A 15,640-nucleotide genomic window follows, 5' to 3' on the forward strand; every position below is an offset into this window, starting at 1 on the left:
TATATTATATATTTCTATAAAAAGAACTTATTTAACATAATCAGATACTATGTTTAAATAGATTATCTATCTAGTCAAAATGCATCTGAAATAAATTCATCAAGATTCATTAGGTGATGAAAATTAAATTAAAATTAGGATTAAAAATTAATGAGTATAGTAAAATATTTAAAAAAGAGATATCAATTTTTAAAATTACAAAAAAAATATTATCTCGAGTACCAAATACTCACCATTTTTATTAATCAAACATTCATAATATAAAATAAAATAAATAATAAAAATATTAAAAGTATAACTTCTAAATTGAAATAATGGAAAATTATTTTAAAAATTAGAATTGCAAGGATATTAACTTCAAACATTTAAAATTGAATAGAAGATTACTGTATGTACAAGTTACATATGTACAATTTGTTCTATTTTTTTAATGGTCCTTTGTATATGTTAACAATTCTAAAATGCAACAAAATTAAATATCTCAAAACATAATTTTATAATATGAGAAAATATTAAAAAATATAAAAAAATAGAAATTGTTTTGTACAAAATTATAAAATATAGTGTAGCCTTTAATCTTATGTTGTTAGTTAAAATAGGAATGAATCCCACATTGTCTAGGAACAAACTGCAAATCTATTCATGAATCTATATATACACATATCTCACATCTCACATTATTTCAGAAAGAAATAAGAATTTTAGTTTATATAAAGATCTGTTTTGTAAGATTTGTTTTCACATTAATTGGTGGCACCAAAAAAACAATTAGTGCTGCCATTTTGGGTCTATATAAAAGTTTATTCTTGTAAATTTTCAAAAAATTGGTCTATTTTTACAATGTTTTAAAAAATGACCTTTTTTAAAAATTTAGTTCAAGTACGGGCAAAAGTACATCCATGTCATCACAAGCTTCTGCCTGACACAAGGAAAAAAAGGTTGATGTGGAAGCGTTTTTCTGATTTATCCCTTGAAAACGAGTCTATGTCAATGCATATTTGAGTTTTTGGTCCATACCTATAATTATTTTTAGAAATAGTCCATTTATGTAAATAATTCCAGAAATGAACCTTTATTGGTATATTGCCGTATTTAGTTTAAGTAATAAATTTGGATACTTAATATTTGAATGATGCTAATGGGTCACAATATTCAAAACTATGGGCTTGGAATTTGTTGGAATTGGGCCTTTGGACCCACTTGTGTAATTTTAAAGAGGAAGAATGGATGAAGCCAGCCCCTCCTGCCCTTGCTGCTGCCGTTTCCCCCCACTTCCATGGCTTCCCTCTTCTTTCTCTTTGCTAAAATGTCTTAGGAAACAACCTCCATGCTAGTTTTCCACCATCATCTCCTCAAATTTTAGTAGGGGTTTTTCCGGAGTTAGAGGGACAAAATGAAAGCTAGAGGGGCTAAATTCGAAAAGTAAAATTAAATTTTTAAAAATAAAAATATGAATTAAATTTCAAATATAGGAAAAGCAAAATAACTTTGATTATATTGTAACATTTAAAGTTTTACTCTTTAATTTAGCCAAATAACCCAAGACAAAGCTAGATGAGAATTATGTAGTGCCTATAAATGGATTGCTCCATCTAAAATCTAAAAGCAAAGTGAAAATAACAAGAAAAAAAATACCTGTGATCTGGATGAGAAGGGGAAGATATATAAATCATTCATTCAAAGAATCAGAATTTGATTACAAAAACCAACCAAGATACAGTGGTCCCCCTTGATTGGCAAGAACTGTTGTATCCAGATTAACAACAAAAGAAAGCTACGACTTTGGACCTACATGACACAACTTCTATATGAAATAGTACGTGCGTATACATACATACGTAAATACATACATACACTGTTGCTGCAGTTAAAGGTGATCTATATATTGCATCGATCATATCCAAAGAACCATGATGAGTTTTCTGCAAGTTTTGATGATAACTCACCATCCTCACCGTTATAGAATGGTTCAAATTCTTCTCGCCATCGCTGGTCACCTGCATCATATTTGGCAATATCAATCTTGTCATAAGAAGGTCGTTTGGCTTCTTTAGGTAGACGCGATTCTGCTAGCAGTTCTTTAAGAGTGCTAATCTCATATTCATGTTTTCGCTTTAATTTATCAATCTTTTTGTGAGCCTTATCAGTTTCTTGTTCTGCTTCCATTGCTCGCTTCTGCAATTATTTTAGAACAGAAGGAAATGAGAACAGTCTAAAGGCTTCGAATACCATCAAAGATTACTTTCACTGCCCGCTGGGAAATCATATAGATTCCAAGCTCATCCCAAAGCAAAAAAATTAAAATTTATGAGCTTTGCTAGTAAAGGTCAACAAATGGGAAAATTTTAACCAGAAGCCCTAAAGACTTCTTGGGCAAGCATACTAAAGGAAATTTTTTTAGGAGAAAGGAGAATATAAAATACAGAAGAAGCTTACTACTTACTAGGTCTAACAAGTCTAACTGCAGTGTTATTTAATATTCTCTGATTTCAAAGTACAAGCATTCCATCTGGAAAGTATCTTATATATCATCCACATTTACTTGGAAAATCAATAAATTGAAAGACAATGTTACTTGTTACTCTTCCAGCAAAAAAGCATTTAAAATCAATAAATTAGAAGACTGAACAGACACTACAACATCTAAAATCAAATATGAAAGCTATCTTAGTTACCAGTTATGGCCTTAAGCTCAAAACTGAATATGTAGCAACAATCATAAGCAAGCAGTGAAGTTAAAGTGCATGAAAACATATCAATAAGTTAGCTTACTTGAGCAGCTGCTACAGCTTCCTCTGCTTCTTTTAGCCGTACAAGCAATTCGCCTGCAGCCTGGACTGCTTCAGCAGTATCCCTCAGTTGAGCCTGGAGTCCTTTATTTTCATCCCTAAGATATAGTCTCTCCTTTTCCGTTTGCTCTTTCAATGCAGAAATTTCAGCAGCAAGTGCATTTATGAACTTAGATTCAGCACCCCTGACTCCTGCCCTAGCAGCTGCCTTTTTAACGTCATCTATTCCCTCTCGAATTCGTCTATGCCTTGCAAGCAATTGAATATGTTTTTCCTCAAGATCTGCATACTGTTCAAGCATTCTTGCATGTCCCTCCATAGCCATCTGCATTGCTTCCTTTAATTCTTCTGCACATTTTTTCTCCATATCTAATTCCTGCTTCCTTCTTTCAGCCAGCAACCTGGCTGCATCAAGTTCAGTCCTCAATTCTTCTGCAAGAGAAATCCATTTGCTTTCTGCCTCAGTCCACCGAATTCTCTCTTGTTCAAATTTTGCTTCAGCACTAACCTCACTTGTCCCTGATATTGCACTAAGAGGTGGTTGCACATTTGGATCACATGAATAAGTCAACTGCAGTAGAGAATTTTGTCTTCGAGCTAATGTGGAAGAAGAGTCTATATAATACCGTAGCTGGTTTCTTAAATCCTGAATTTCCTCTAATAGTACTTCCCTCTCACCCAAATCATGAAAATTTCGAAACTGCTCCAACTCATCCTGAACTCTTTTTAACTCAATCTTCGTTCTTAAAACCTCAGGATGATTATCATATTTCTCCTTCAAGAGCTGAAGGCAAATAGGTAAGTCATAGATGCATAAAAGATGTTTAACTAAGAAACGCTTAAAGCCCAAGCATATACCTTGTGCTCATGTGCGAGGGAAGCTAGCTCTGCTCCCAAGAATTCCTCAGTAGGTAAAACACCATCCATAAGGCTCTCAAGGCGAAGAATTTTATCTTCTCTTGTCTGCCCAATAATAGCATTGCATTCTCTTTCATGTTTGTACTGTTGCACCTGTAAATAATAGCCCAGTAAATATAACATCAATAGTTGACAATGAAGATGGCCACAGTTAGCTGCTAGTACAATTACAAAGGAACCTACCAAACGGTTTAACTGCATTATCTCGGAAGCTTGTTTGGCACAGAACTCTTCAAGAGCCATTTCTCTCCTGATAGATCCAGCCAAAACCTTCTCCACAGCCTGTGCAACAGAAAAGTAAGAAATGTCAATTATGCTGAAGATCTGAATCTGCAATGCCATAACCTGGACCTCTTACCTTTGGAACTTGCTTCTTGGTTTTCTCAGAAGACTCTGATTCATCAACAGCGACTAACTGCAAGTTTGAGCTTTCATTGTTCTCTTTGCCCTCCAGATTTGTTCTCTCTTTACAATTAGTACAAAGAAATACTAGTGGTTCTTCTCCTAGAATCTCGTAACCTTGAGGGAAAGTTTGAATTCCAACATCAACTTTGAAAGCAGCAATGGTTGGCTGGGAATCAGCAGGTTTTAATGAAAAATGATATGATCTCCTCAATGCTAAACTCCGACCAATAATCTCAAGACCTCGATGAAGGCTAGCTGCCAAGTGTTCTGTTGGTGTGATAGCCTCTGAGCCATCATTCTTAAGACCTTTCTGCGAAGCAGTGATCACTGATGATGTCCTCAAACTCTTTGTACTCTGGTTAACTTTAGGTGAGACACTTGATGTTGGGGATTTAAGAATCCCAGGGGAATTTCCATCAGTTGTTTCAATAGTTAGACAGTCTGGATTCTCTTGGACACTTTCATGAGCAGGAATAATGTTTGGGGGTGTTGTAGCAGGTTCAACACAATCAACAGTCATAATTTCAGAGGTTTTAGGCTCTTCAGATATTTCTTCTTCAATGTGAGCATCAGTATCCTCAACATTTCGTGCTTTGCCATATTCAGATGCATTAGGCCCTCGATCACTAGCACATCCTATCTCGGACGTGGGATTTCTGGAATCTGATTCAATTATCTCTAGTTTGGTCACTTCATTTGAATGGTTATATATATCAGATGATCGCAAATCTATTTGAGCACAAAGATTCTCAACAGCTTCCTCATCTATTTCCATCTCCTCGTCGCCATCTTCGTCAACATGAGGTAATACCCTTGGATGATTGAGGCTAAATTTTAACAAATTCAAGCTTCTGCGGGCATTCCATCCAGTTGAGTAACCTGCATTTGGATCAGCTTGATTGTTACCGTTAGCTTTCATTCGATGGAGTTCATCCTGTATGGTTCCATCACCATTTGTTAGATTCACATTTATTGCATAACCTTTTTTTTTTTGGGGGGGGGGGGGGAGGATTATGAGAATATACCTTGAGCTCTCGAATCACCTCACGTAGAAATTTTACATCATCCTGCATTACTTCATTAACAACTGCCTTGTTCTTGATTGCCTTTGCACGCTGAGCAAACCGTAGTGTGCTGAATGTTTCACTTTTACCGCTGCATTATTACTTGCGTAAACTTCCCTTCCAAAAAGTAAAAAGACTAAGGGGGGAACTTAAGTAAAATAGGATGTCTTCTTATTTACCTTTGAGCTGGAGAAATTGCACAGACCATTGCTAATTTTGCATTTCCACCAAGAGATTCCTGCAATAAAAATGTCAACTTGGAGTCTCTGTAGGGGATATGCCTTTGTTTTCCAGTTTGGGAAACTTCAGCAAGAATGTTTATCAAGTTCCTGAACTCCAAATATTATGTAAAATTAGCAAAAGGTGCTAGCTTGTAACACAATTAAAATAACTGTTGTATGCTTTTCAGTGTAACTGGAAACCTACATCAGTAAAGATGACATGTTCAGTACTATGTTTTGCCAACTCTGTCAAATAAGAATTGATCCAGAGACTAGAGTTTCAAGTAAGGACGCTAGGAAGGAAAGGATGAAAAAAGCATACCCAAGCTGTGAGAGTGAACGGTTAATATTGCCTGCCTCCTTTAAGCGCTCCCCTGCGGCACCGGTTAACTTTTGTCGCTCTGAGCCAGCTAGATCAACAAAATTTATCCGGCTTGTTTTAAAACTACTTACACCGTCAGCCACACTCTGTAACAATAAATAGTACTTCTGAATCCCTCAAGTATAATTGAGAGAGGAAACCCAAAAATAGGATATATTTTTCAATTGTTGTGCAGATCATTAGATCCTTGTATGTTTATTATTTACAGAAATTAGAAAATAAACAATGCCATTGTACTTGAGAAAATTTCTCTTTGTAGAGCTGCAAAATTAGAAATTTGATGCCACCAATTCGTGACTGGAAGAGTTATATTTGATCAAACAAGCATTAGAAACACAAAATTAACCACATGAAATTCAAAGCATTATTACCTTGCACCGAGATTCAACAACACAAGTAAAAACACTATGTGAACGAGAACTTTCAGCATTGATACTAGTCGCACCTGTTCTTCTATTCGATAATCCCTACATTCAAGAGCAGCTTGTAATTTTAACACCTTAAAAATTGGCCTATTCAAATAGTCATGCTTCCAATTCACTTTTATCTACTGGAATAAATCGATCAAGCTGATCGGAAAATTAAATCATACATAAAAAGAAAAAGTTGAACATTGGCATTCTAAACATAAAAATTGAAGATTTTCTTCATGAGCGTCTATAAGCAAGAAAGCACTGAAAAATAAGAATCTGAAACAGAAAAAAAAAAAAAACCTTTAGCAATAGCTTAGTCACATCCCTCATCGAATTTACATACTCTTCTGTCAAATTCTCAACATAGACGCCAGATTTTACATCTTCTCTGATCTGGATGAAAATGATAGAACATTATAAGAAAACCCAATCTTTTCGCCTGGTAAGAAAATGGCAATTGAAAAGTTAAATAACTATCCATTCTACCTGCAGGTTTCCTTGATTTGGATCCAATAAATCTGTTATTTGCTCATTATATATCTGCAAAAGGAAATTGGGAATCAAGTGATAAGGAACAAGAATAATACAACTCTAAGCAGTTCAATTATGTCAAAACTAGGAATCACAATAAGTCATTTAACTGTACCTCAAGAAAAGAACAGCGACACTGATACTTAAGCTGTTTATCAGCATGCTTAATTTGCTCCTATAGAATAAAAAAGGTCAAAACACAAACTATTGAAAATGGTTCCATCTTAAAATAATAATAAAAAAACCAGCAAATTCACTGATGAACATAAATTCAAAAATTTTACCTCATTGATGCGAGCAAACAGTCGCTGAAACACACGAGGAGTTAAGCCCTGTTGATCACTTGATAAATTTTCTTCTAACAAGGCATTGGCTGGACCCCAAATCGTATAAGTCTTTCCACTTCCAGTCTAATGAAATCATATCATTCAGATCCAGAAATTGAGAAAGGTTATAAAGCAAATAATAAAGTAATTCAAACATAAAAATCAAAGAAAATGAAGAAGCAAGTACCTGACCATAAGCAAACACGGAGCTGTTGAACCCTGCAAGACAATTTTCGACAACAGGCGCTCCTATGAGCTGGAAGATATCTAGCTGCAGTAAAATTTTAAAAATTCCAAAAATTAGGCCATTTCAGAAACAATTGAACATACGGAAATTAATAATATAAGCTTATTAGTGCCTGAGTTGCATCCGAGTTGGCGACTGAGTCAAACGTGAAGGTCTGTCCACTGATGCTCAAAGAATCACCGGTAATTTTCTGGACAATCGTTTCCCCTTCTTCCTCTTCTTTAATAGGTGGTCGCATCCGTATAATCACCTTGAAAGAAAATTAGTTAAGTTTTTTTTTTTTTTAGATTTTTTGAACCTAATAATCAAATAATTCAAAATTATGAAAAGGAAATACCTTGACACCGGAATCGGAAGCTCCCGAGGCGGAGTTTTCGGAGAGGGTTTCAGTGAAAAGTTTGCGTTTGAGAGGGTTGGAGGAGGGGGGACGGGGGGGCAGTGGACACTTGCTCTTAGTCATTGAGATGGCGGAGGCGGGGGAAAGTTGGGAGTTGGGATCTTGAGGCGGAGTGTTCTCTTTGGAAGATTTTTTATGTTTTCGCTTGGATTTGGGAGGGGTAGGATTTGGGGAAGAAGAATTCTCCATCGGATCTCTCAAGTTTGTGTTTCTTGGTAACATGAAATGCTTCATTTTTTGCTATTTTCTTTCTGTTGTTATGGCTTGAAAAGAAAAAAGAGAAAGAGAAAGGTGATGCAGTGAGGGAAAAATAGCCGTTCATAAAAGAGAGAATTTGAATTGGGGATTTGAAATTACATGTTGGATCTGGAGCGTGGCTCTGTTTACAAGACTGGCGAGTCGGGTTGGCCCAAACTTTTCTTTTAATTTTTCTTTTTCTTTCTCTTTTAAATTTTGGTTGAATATTTTATTTGGTACCTGAACTTCATACGTTTTTCTAATTTGGTACTTGAACTTAACATTTTTTTCCCTAATTTGATACATGAAGTTGAAACTTTTTCTTAATTTGGTACTTAATCTTTTTTTAGTCTAATTTGATAACTGATCTCTTTTTTTTTTTTCCTGATTTGCTATATGAGCTTGTCAAACATTATACAAATTACTCTACTATATTAACAATGTTATTTTTTATGAGGTAGCAAAAATAAATAAGGTATGATCGACATGCGACAAAAGAAATGGTTTTTCTTTTTTATATTTTAAATGTTTAATTAATTTTTGTTTTATTTATTTATTTCATTTTATTAATTTAAAATAATAAATTTCTTTTGTTTTGGGTTTTCAAAATTCTTTTTTCTTATTCACAATCAGTTCATTAAGCATAGCTCAATGCATACTTTTTTTTAACACAAATTTCATCTAACACATGATATTTTTGTAGCATAACACAAATTTTTTAACACCGTTTTGTGTTTTGGGTAATTTGTATAACATTTAACTTAAGTACCAATTTGTATATAAAAAAAAGCTTAGATATCAAATGTAATTTATATAACATTTAATAAGTTTAGGTACCAAATTGAACCTAAAAAAAGCTTAGATACCACATTAGAAAAAGAAATTTTAAGTTCAAATACCAAATTGGACCTAAAAAAAACTTAGGTACCAAATTAGAAAAAAAAATCAAGGTTAGGTACTAAACTAGGCCAAAAAGGTTTAAGTACCGAATTAATAAAAAATGTCAAGTTTAGATACCAAATGTTATAAACCGTAAATTTTTATTTGCTTAGACTGACTTGTCCACATGCAACTGCCTCAATTTCTTGTTGGGTAAACTTTATAAATAGTTGCCAACTATTAGATTACTTTTGTTTTGATCATTTAGGTTTAAAGTTTTCTATTTTAGTCACTAACATTATCAAAATTTAACATTTCGGTCACTATTTGTTAAATCACAAATAGATTGTTGACGCGGCCTTTTTATTGGTGGTATAATAACAAATTTAGCCTATAATATTTACAGATTATATCAGCTTGGTCCTAATTCTAAAAATTCAACGAATATAACCTTATTTAACATTACACATTATGTCATAGTCTTGATTCTTAAAATTTTAAAATTAAAAATAAAAAATTAACAAAATTATTTAAACGTTCATTTTCGATAAAACATAAATACAAAATTATAAAAATATTTATAAATAAATGAATACAAATTTTCTCATTTTTCTAACATGACATTTATTTATTAAAATAATAATTCTATAAGTAAGACAATCTAAAGGGGGAAATCATGAAAAGACTTAAGCATATTCAACTTTTTCATTTTTCAACATTAACAACTATCATGTTTAGATTTTGTCAAAAACTACAGCCTGATGTCAAATGCGATAAGAATTGATGTCTTTAGGTTCACCCAAAATGAGTTTGTTACATTTGAGATTGTGTTTGAGGGCGCGCATATTATTGGGGATATATAGGTGAAGATGAGATATGGGAGACCCAACAGGTGGAAGGCCATGTCGGCAACTCCACAATTGATTTCTAGCTTAATAGCACAATGACAGAGTATATGGAAATCAAGGAGTTCAAAGTAAAGGTTATTGGTGATGATGGTTGTGGGCAAAGACGATGTCAAGCGCTCGACAAATTTAATGAGGACTAAGTAATAAGGCCAAATGTAAAATAAATAAATTATTATTTATAAAATAAAACTAAAAGAGAGAGAGAGAAAAGTTTAAATATGGCTTAAGTCTTGTTTGTGGGTTTTAAAATAAATTATTATTTATAAAATTAAATTAAAAAAAGAAAAGTTTGAATATGATTTAAATCTTGTTTGTGGATTTTTAAAATATTTTATTTGTAAAATCATTATTTTAATAAAAATTTCATGTTAGAAAAACAGAAATGGATATTCATTTATTTATAATTTTGAATGTATTTTTATCGAAAAAGGACTTTTAAACATATTTTTATTTTATTAAGTTTGTTCCATTTTATTTTTGAATTTTTAAGAATCAAGGCTAAATTGACATAATGTGTAAAATTGAAGGTTAAATATATTGAATTTTTTAGAATTAGAACCAAATTGATAGAATCTGCGAACATAAGAGGACTAAACTTGTTATTATGACAATGAAAAACAACCACATCAACACTTCGTTAGTAATTCAACGGATGAGTGACCAAAATATTAATTTTCAATAACATTAGTGATTAAAATAGAAAATTTGAAACTTTGGTGACTAAAACAGAATCACGCTAATAATTGGTATTTTTTTTTTACTTCTTTTAGCTATTTTTTAATTATGTCATGTTCTTTGTTGATCACTTTTTGTCTCAATTAGTATTTACTTTTGACTTTTTGTATTTTTTACCGACAACTTATTAAATCTTTTTGTAATGAATCATTTTTTAGAAATGTCGAAAACTTCGGTTTAGAGGCGAAACAACCTAAGTCAAGTTAGTTCAAAAAATTTTAATTGCATAATTAAGAATATAATTAGTTTGTAATTAATTAAACACATTAATTAGAATAATATAAGGACTAAGTTGTAAGTGACTTCAACTAATAAAATTAGATTAGGAATCTTATCAAGCTCTTAATGTGCAATTAAACCAACGATCAAAAGGGTAATTTACTCATATTTAAATATGGTTAATGGCTTAAATAAATCAAAGACATCATTCTCCACTATCTTAAGACTATGGAGATAATGGTTATTGATTAATGGCGTTATTATTATATTATATTAACAAGGAACAATATATGAGATAATGGAAAGATAATAGCATTTTCTATCATCTTTCTCCCATAGCCGAAAGTTGAGTACAAGAAAAAGGTTAAGCTCATCCTCCGTAGTTGGCCAAAAATGATCAAGGTATATAAACTTATATTTTAAAAATTTCATGGATTTCTAATCTATTTAGCTTAGTAAAGTTGATCTATAAGCTAGATTGTTCAATTGTTAAAAGTGATTCAAGTTACCATTAAAAGGAGTAGAAGGATTAAGTTAAAATTATGAATTACTTAGTTGATTGAATTTAAGTTAAGTGAAAATCATGTTAGAAGTGTAGATTAAGTTAATTTGGATAATTGTTAAAGAAACTTTTGCTGTATTACTAGGGACTTAATTGTAACAGATGAAAATTATAGAACTAATTAGTATACAATGATAGTTTGAGACCCCAAGAAAAAAATTATGGAATCGGATTTCAACTTGATTGAGAGAATTGAAAGATATGGGAGTTTCGGATATTAAGGTCCAAAGGATTATTAGAAGACTTTGCATTCCATGACATTATCATAAATTCATGATATTGATTATAGATTTGTATGAATTATTAGAGAAAGTATGGGAGGTTATTTGAGCAAGTAGAGGACAGGACAAAGAAATCTACTCATTTTGTGTTTTGAAAGGTAAGTTCTCATGGAACTCACCATCCTTCCTTATTAGCTATGTGTACTTGTATGTACCATTATGTTTATAATGTTACTAGCTCTTTAACATGTTTGTTATTCAATGAGCTTAATATTCTTGGCAGGAAGATACTAATGAATGAGATAAGTGGAGTGAATATCATTTGATTTGTGAAAGGGAAATCATGTTTATATGCAAAGTTATATACTTATTATAATGAGCCAAAAATAAATGACTAATGATTTATTAAGAGTTACATGAGAAATGTGTATTTTGTATTAAGCTATGACTTGTAATCTATGAATTATGGGATAAGACACATAATTTTCAAAACTTGTATATGTTTATGAGTGTTAAATGCCCATGTAAACTTAGTAGAAAGGCTAGGATACAATTGGCATGTCAATAAGGTCATATGCGCATTTTTTTATGGGTTTTGATAGTAATGCGAAGAATATGTTATGCCATTGTAGAATTTAACATTTGTTGTAGATTGTCGAATATGTATTGCCTATATGGAGACCTTGGTATGGTGGAGGGATGTGCTTGCATATGTATATGCATTTGTTGGCTATGGGTTTTGCACTCAAGTGCTTTGGTGTGGTGTAGTTCATGCTTTTTTTAGCTATCTTAGTGTGGTGTAGTTCACCCGTGTGTCTAAATTTGTTTTTACTAAGGTTACATTGGGCAAATGTTAAATTGAAAATGAAATCAAATAATGAAAAATGACTTGATTTGCTATGCTAGGAACTTCAATAAATGTAATTATTATGGTATAGAAGAGTAATTCAATGGAAAGAGTTGAGAATTATATAATAACATAAGAAATGGTATGGTTCCTTAATGCTTATGATTGTGATTATGATTTTTGACACTTGAATATATATATATATATAGACACACACACATATGGTTACCTTGCCTTGTAATGTTATATGCTTCGTTTAGCTACATTGTGGTTAGTTCACTTAGCATTTAATATGCATACCTATGATCAAGATAAGTATAGTGAATCCCATTTGAATTTACTAAGCATTGAGTGCGTACCTGCCATTGTTTCTTTATACGTTTCGAAGCCTGCTAGGGGTGGATGCCACACTATCAATAAGGTGATAAGAGTATGCTTAATTTTGTACGGCATGTACATAGGGTGTCTTTTGTAGGTAATGGTCAAACTTATATGTATTATATAAGTGTTAAGTGAAATCTTGTTATGATGGAACTAGAGAATGTCCAATTCTTTATTATATGTTGTTGATAAAATACTTTTGCTTTTATAAGCCCTATGATTATCTTGTGCTTAGGTTTACATGTTTTGGTATGAAGTTGAAATGTGGTAACTAGTTAATTAGATGATTAGTTTCTTACTTGTCAAGTTAGTTAGTTGGCGAGAAAGTTTAGTATCTATCAAGTATGCGAGTGATTATGGTGAATGTATGTATTGAAATGAGTATGTATAATGTTTTAAATATGATCTTTGAGTCCTATAAGTTATGGTTTTAATTAAGATGTTGTTTGGGGTTATCTTTGACCAAATGGGATTGGTGTTTAGTAATCTTGTAAGAAACAAAACTTGTTTTAGTAAACTATCTTTGCGACAATCCCCTGTTGAAGTCGCGACATCAATCCGTTATCCTCAAAGTTACGATATTTCCTTGCTGAAGTTGTGACATCAAGATATTATTTCCAAAGTCAAGACATTCCTTAGTTAGGTTGTGACACTAGAAGTTAACTGTCTTTAGTGTCTCGACATACATTCTTCAATGTTGTGATTTGACCCTGTTAGATAAAATCTTGTTCCAAATTTTCTTGCACAACGAAAAATATAATGATGAAGGATGAATATATGTAACAGTATGATTGGTGGAGCAAAATAGTAATTAGCATCTAATAGATTTTTTTGATAGATAATTACACGAAAATATGTAGAAAAATATAGAACAAGATGGAGAAATCCATCTATCTTTATATAGCTATTCACATTACCATAATGTTTGCCATTTCAACTTTTCATTTTATTACAAATAGGTACTTTCCACCTTTAATAAGCCAATTAAGCTCAAACCTTCCAATTTCCTTGATGATTAGTGAGTGAAATCAATAGAGAAGTGTAATAATTACTTAAATTTCATGAGAACCCCAACCATAGTTTTTTTAGAGGAGAGAGAAAGTAAAGATTAGTAGAGAATACAAGTAATTGAGAGAAATTGAAGAAAAGTGAGAAATAAAGAAATGAGGAGCTTAAGGAAAAAGAAAACTCAATTTCAAGTTGTACGTACAACTAGTGTATTATTTATTTTAATTGTGTTGTTAATAGTTAGGTTGAATTAAGGGTATAAATGCTTGAATATAATATTTTAAGTATAAGTTTACATGTTACATGAATGAAGAATTAGACATGATGATAATTAAGTATTAAGAATGATTAATTGAATGTCTTTACTAAATAAATTAAAATGAAGAAATAGAAAGAAAAGTGAGGAAACGACTAAAGATGTAAAAATGATTAATTTGTAAAAGATGGAAAATTGATAGGAATATTATTGTTAAAAATAAGTGTATACATGACATAGAATATGTAAAAGATTGATATGAGAAATGCTATAGTAAGGTTATGAATAATACTAATGAAGTATGAATAAGAATCTATTAAGTTGAAAAGTATGTAAAAGTGATGTGTGATAAGTATGATAAGAATTAATAGTGAATTGTGAAGATTTTGCTAAGTAATGTAAAGTGCTATGTGTATTAAAGAAATTGAAATTTTAAAAATTTTATTATTGTTATAAGGACTATATTGTTAAAAAAATGTAAAAGTGACATGAAATATATATGATAAGGATTAGTGAAAAATTATGGAAATTATATTTAGTAATGAAATGTGTTATATGTATTAAAAAGTGATGAAAGTTCTATTAATATCCTAAGGACAAAATTGCAATATGTGTAAAAGTGACATGTGAAATGAGATAGTAAGAAATTATAGTGAATTATGAGAATATTGTTAAGTATTGAAATATGCTACATATATTATTGAAAGTGGAAATTTTTTTCACATGGATTGTGGTAATAAGGACTAAATTGAAATAAATGTAAAGTATATACGTTCTGTTCTGAATTGAGAAAATGCAATTGATATTGATGAGAATACCCAAGTAGACGAGCTAAGAACTAGTAGGATATATATGGTATGCTATGAAGGAATATTTAGCATGACTACCGTATTTTTTATGCACTTTGGTGTTTACCGTTACGAGATTACACTATGTGCTTACCGTTATGTGATTGCATTTCGTGCTTATTGCTACGTGAAATGCATGTTAATACATTACTGTATCAATTCTGTATATCCTATGTGTTCTGTTTAGTCTACTAGGTCTCTGTTGAAAGGTAAAAAGTTTTCTTTATTAAATGTTTAAATACCACATCTGTTAAATGAAGAAACAAGAAAATAAAGTGTATTAAAGAATGACTAAAATGCAATAGGATAAATGATAGTAATGGATGAAAATATGTGATAATTAAATGATAGGATTAAAATGATTACAAGTACAAGATCTGAATACTATTAGATAAATAATTGAGATTGTAACACCCAGAAAGTTGCTACAGTAAGAAAGTGAGATATTATCTTTGATATAGTAAAATAAGGAAATAAAGTGAAAAGAAAAAAGGGGAAAGTTTGATTTATGTCAACAAAATCGGTTTAGGAAGTATATTATGATGTATTAATTCGAGAAAATATTAAATCACAAAAGTAAGAAAAGTTTTGTGACCCAAGAGTAAATACTCAAAATTTGAGGGGTTAAAGTATAAATATGAAAAATTTAAAGGACCAATAGTGCAAATATTTTAAGGGTGGAAGGATCTAGAAACTAAGGAAAATGGATGAATTAGGACCAAATTGAATAAGTGAAAAAAAGTATGAGGGGTTAGATCACAATTTTACTAAAATGAGTGATGATTCAATGGAGGAATTTTGAAGGATCATAAGGGACAAAATGGTCATTTATCAAGGAAGATAATT

The 15,640-nt window shown here is 31.5% G+C and overlaps 1 protein-coding gene across 1 annotated transcript; it reads right to left on the reverse strand.

Moving 5' to 3' along the window:
* Nucleotides 1-1,661: 1,661 nt before the first annotated feature.
* Nucleotides 1,662-8,068, reverse strand: LOC108450249 (kinesin-like protein KIN-12B). Its single transcript, XM_017747783.2, has 16 exons — nt 7,634-8,068; nt 7,409-7,546; nt 7,237-7,320; nt 7,008-7,133; nt 6,839-6,898; nt 6,679-6,732; nt 6,493-6,585; nt 6,151-6,246; nt 5,720-5,865; nt 5,356-5,505; nt 5,138-5,267; nt 4,066-5,046; nt 3,891-3,989; nt 3,648-3,800; nt 2,773-3,573; nt 1,662-2,175 (listed from the first exon to the last, which is right to left on the reverse strand). The coding sequence occupies exons 1-16, from the start codon at nt 7,925-7,927 to the stop codon at nt 1,879-1,881; spliced, it is 3,702 nt and encodes a 1,233-aa protein (XP_017603272.1). The 5' UTR covers nt 7,928-8,068; the 3' UTR covers nt 1,662-1,878.
* Between the last annotated feature and the right edge of the window lie 7,572 nt (nt 8,069-15,640).

The sequence above is a fragment of the Gossypium arboreum genome, chromosome 5 (genome assembly GCF_025698485.1).
Source record: "Gossypium arboreum isolate Shixiya-1 chromosome 5, ASM2569848v2, whole genome shotgun sequence".
NCBI classification, from domain to species: Eukaryota; Viridiplantae; Streptophyta; class Magnoliopsida; order Malvales; family Malvaceae; genus Gossypium; species Gossypium arboreum.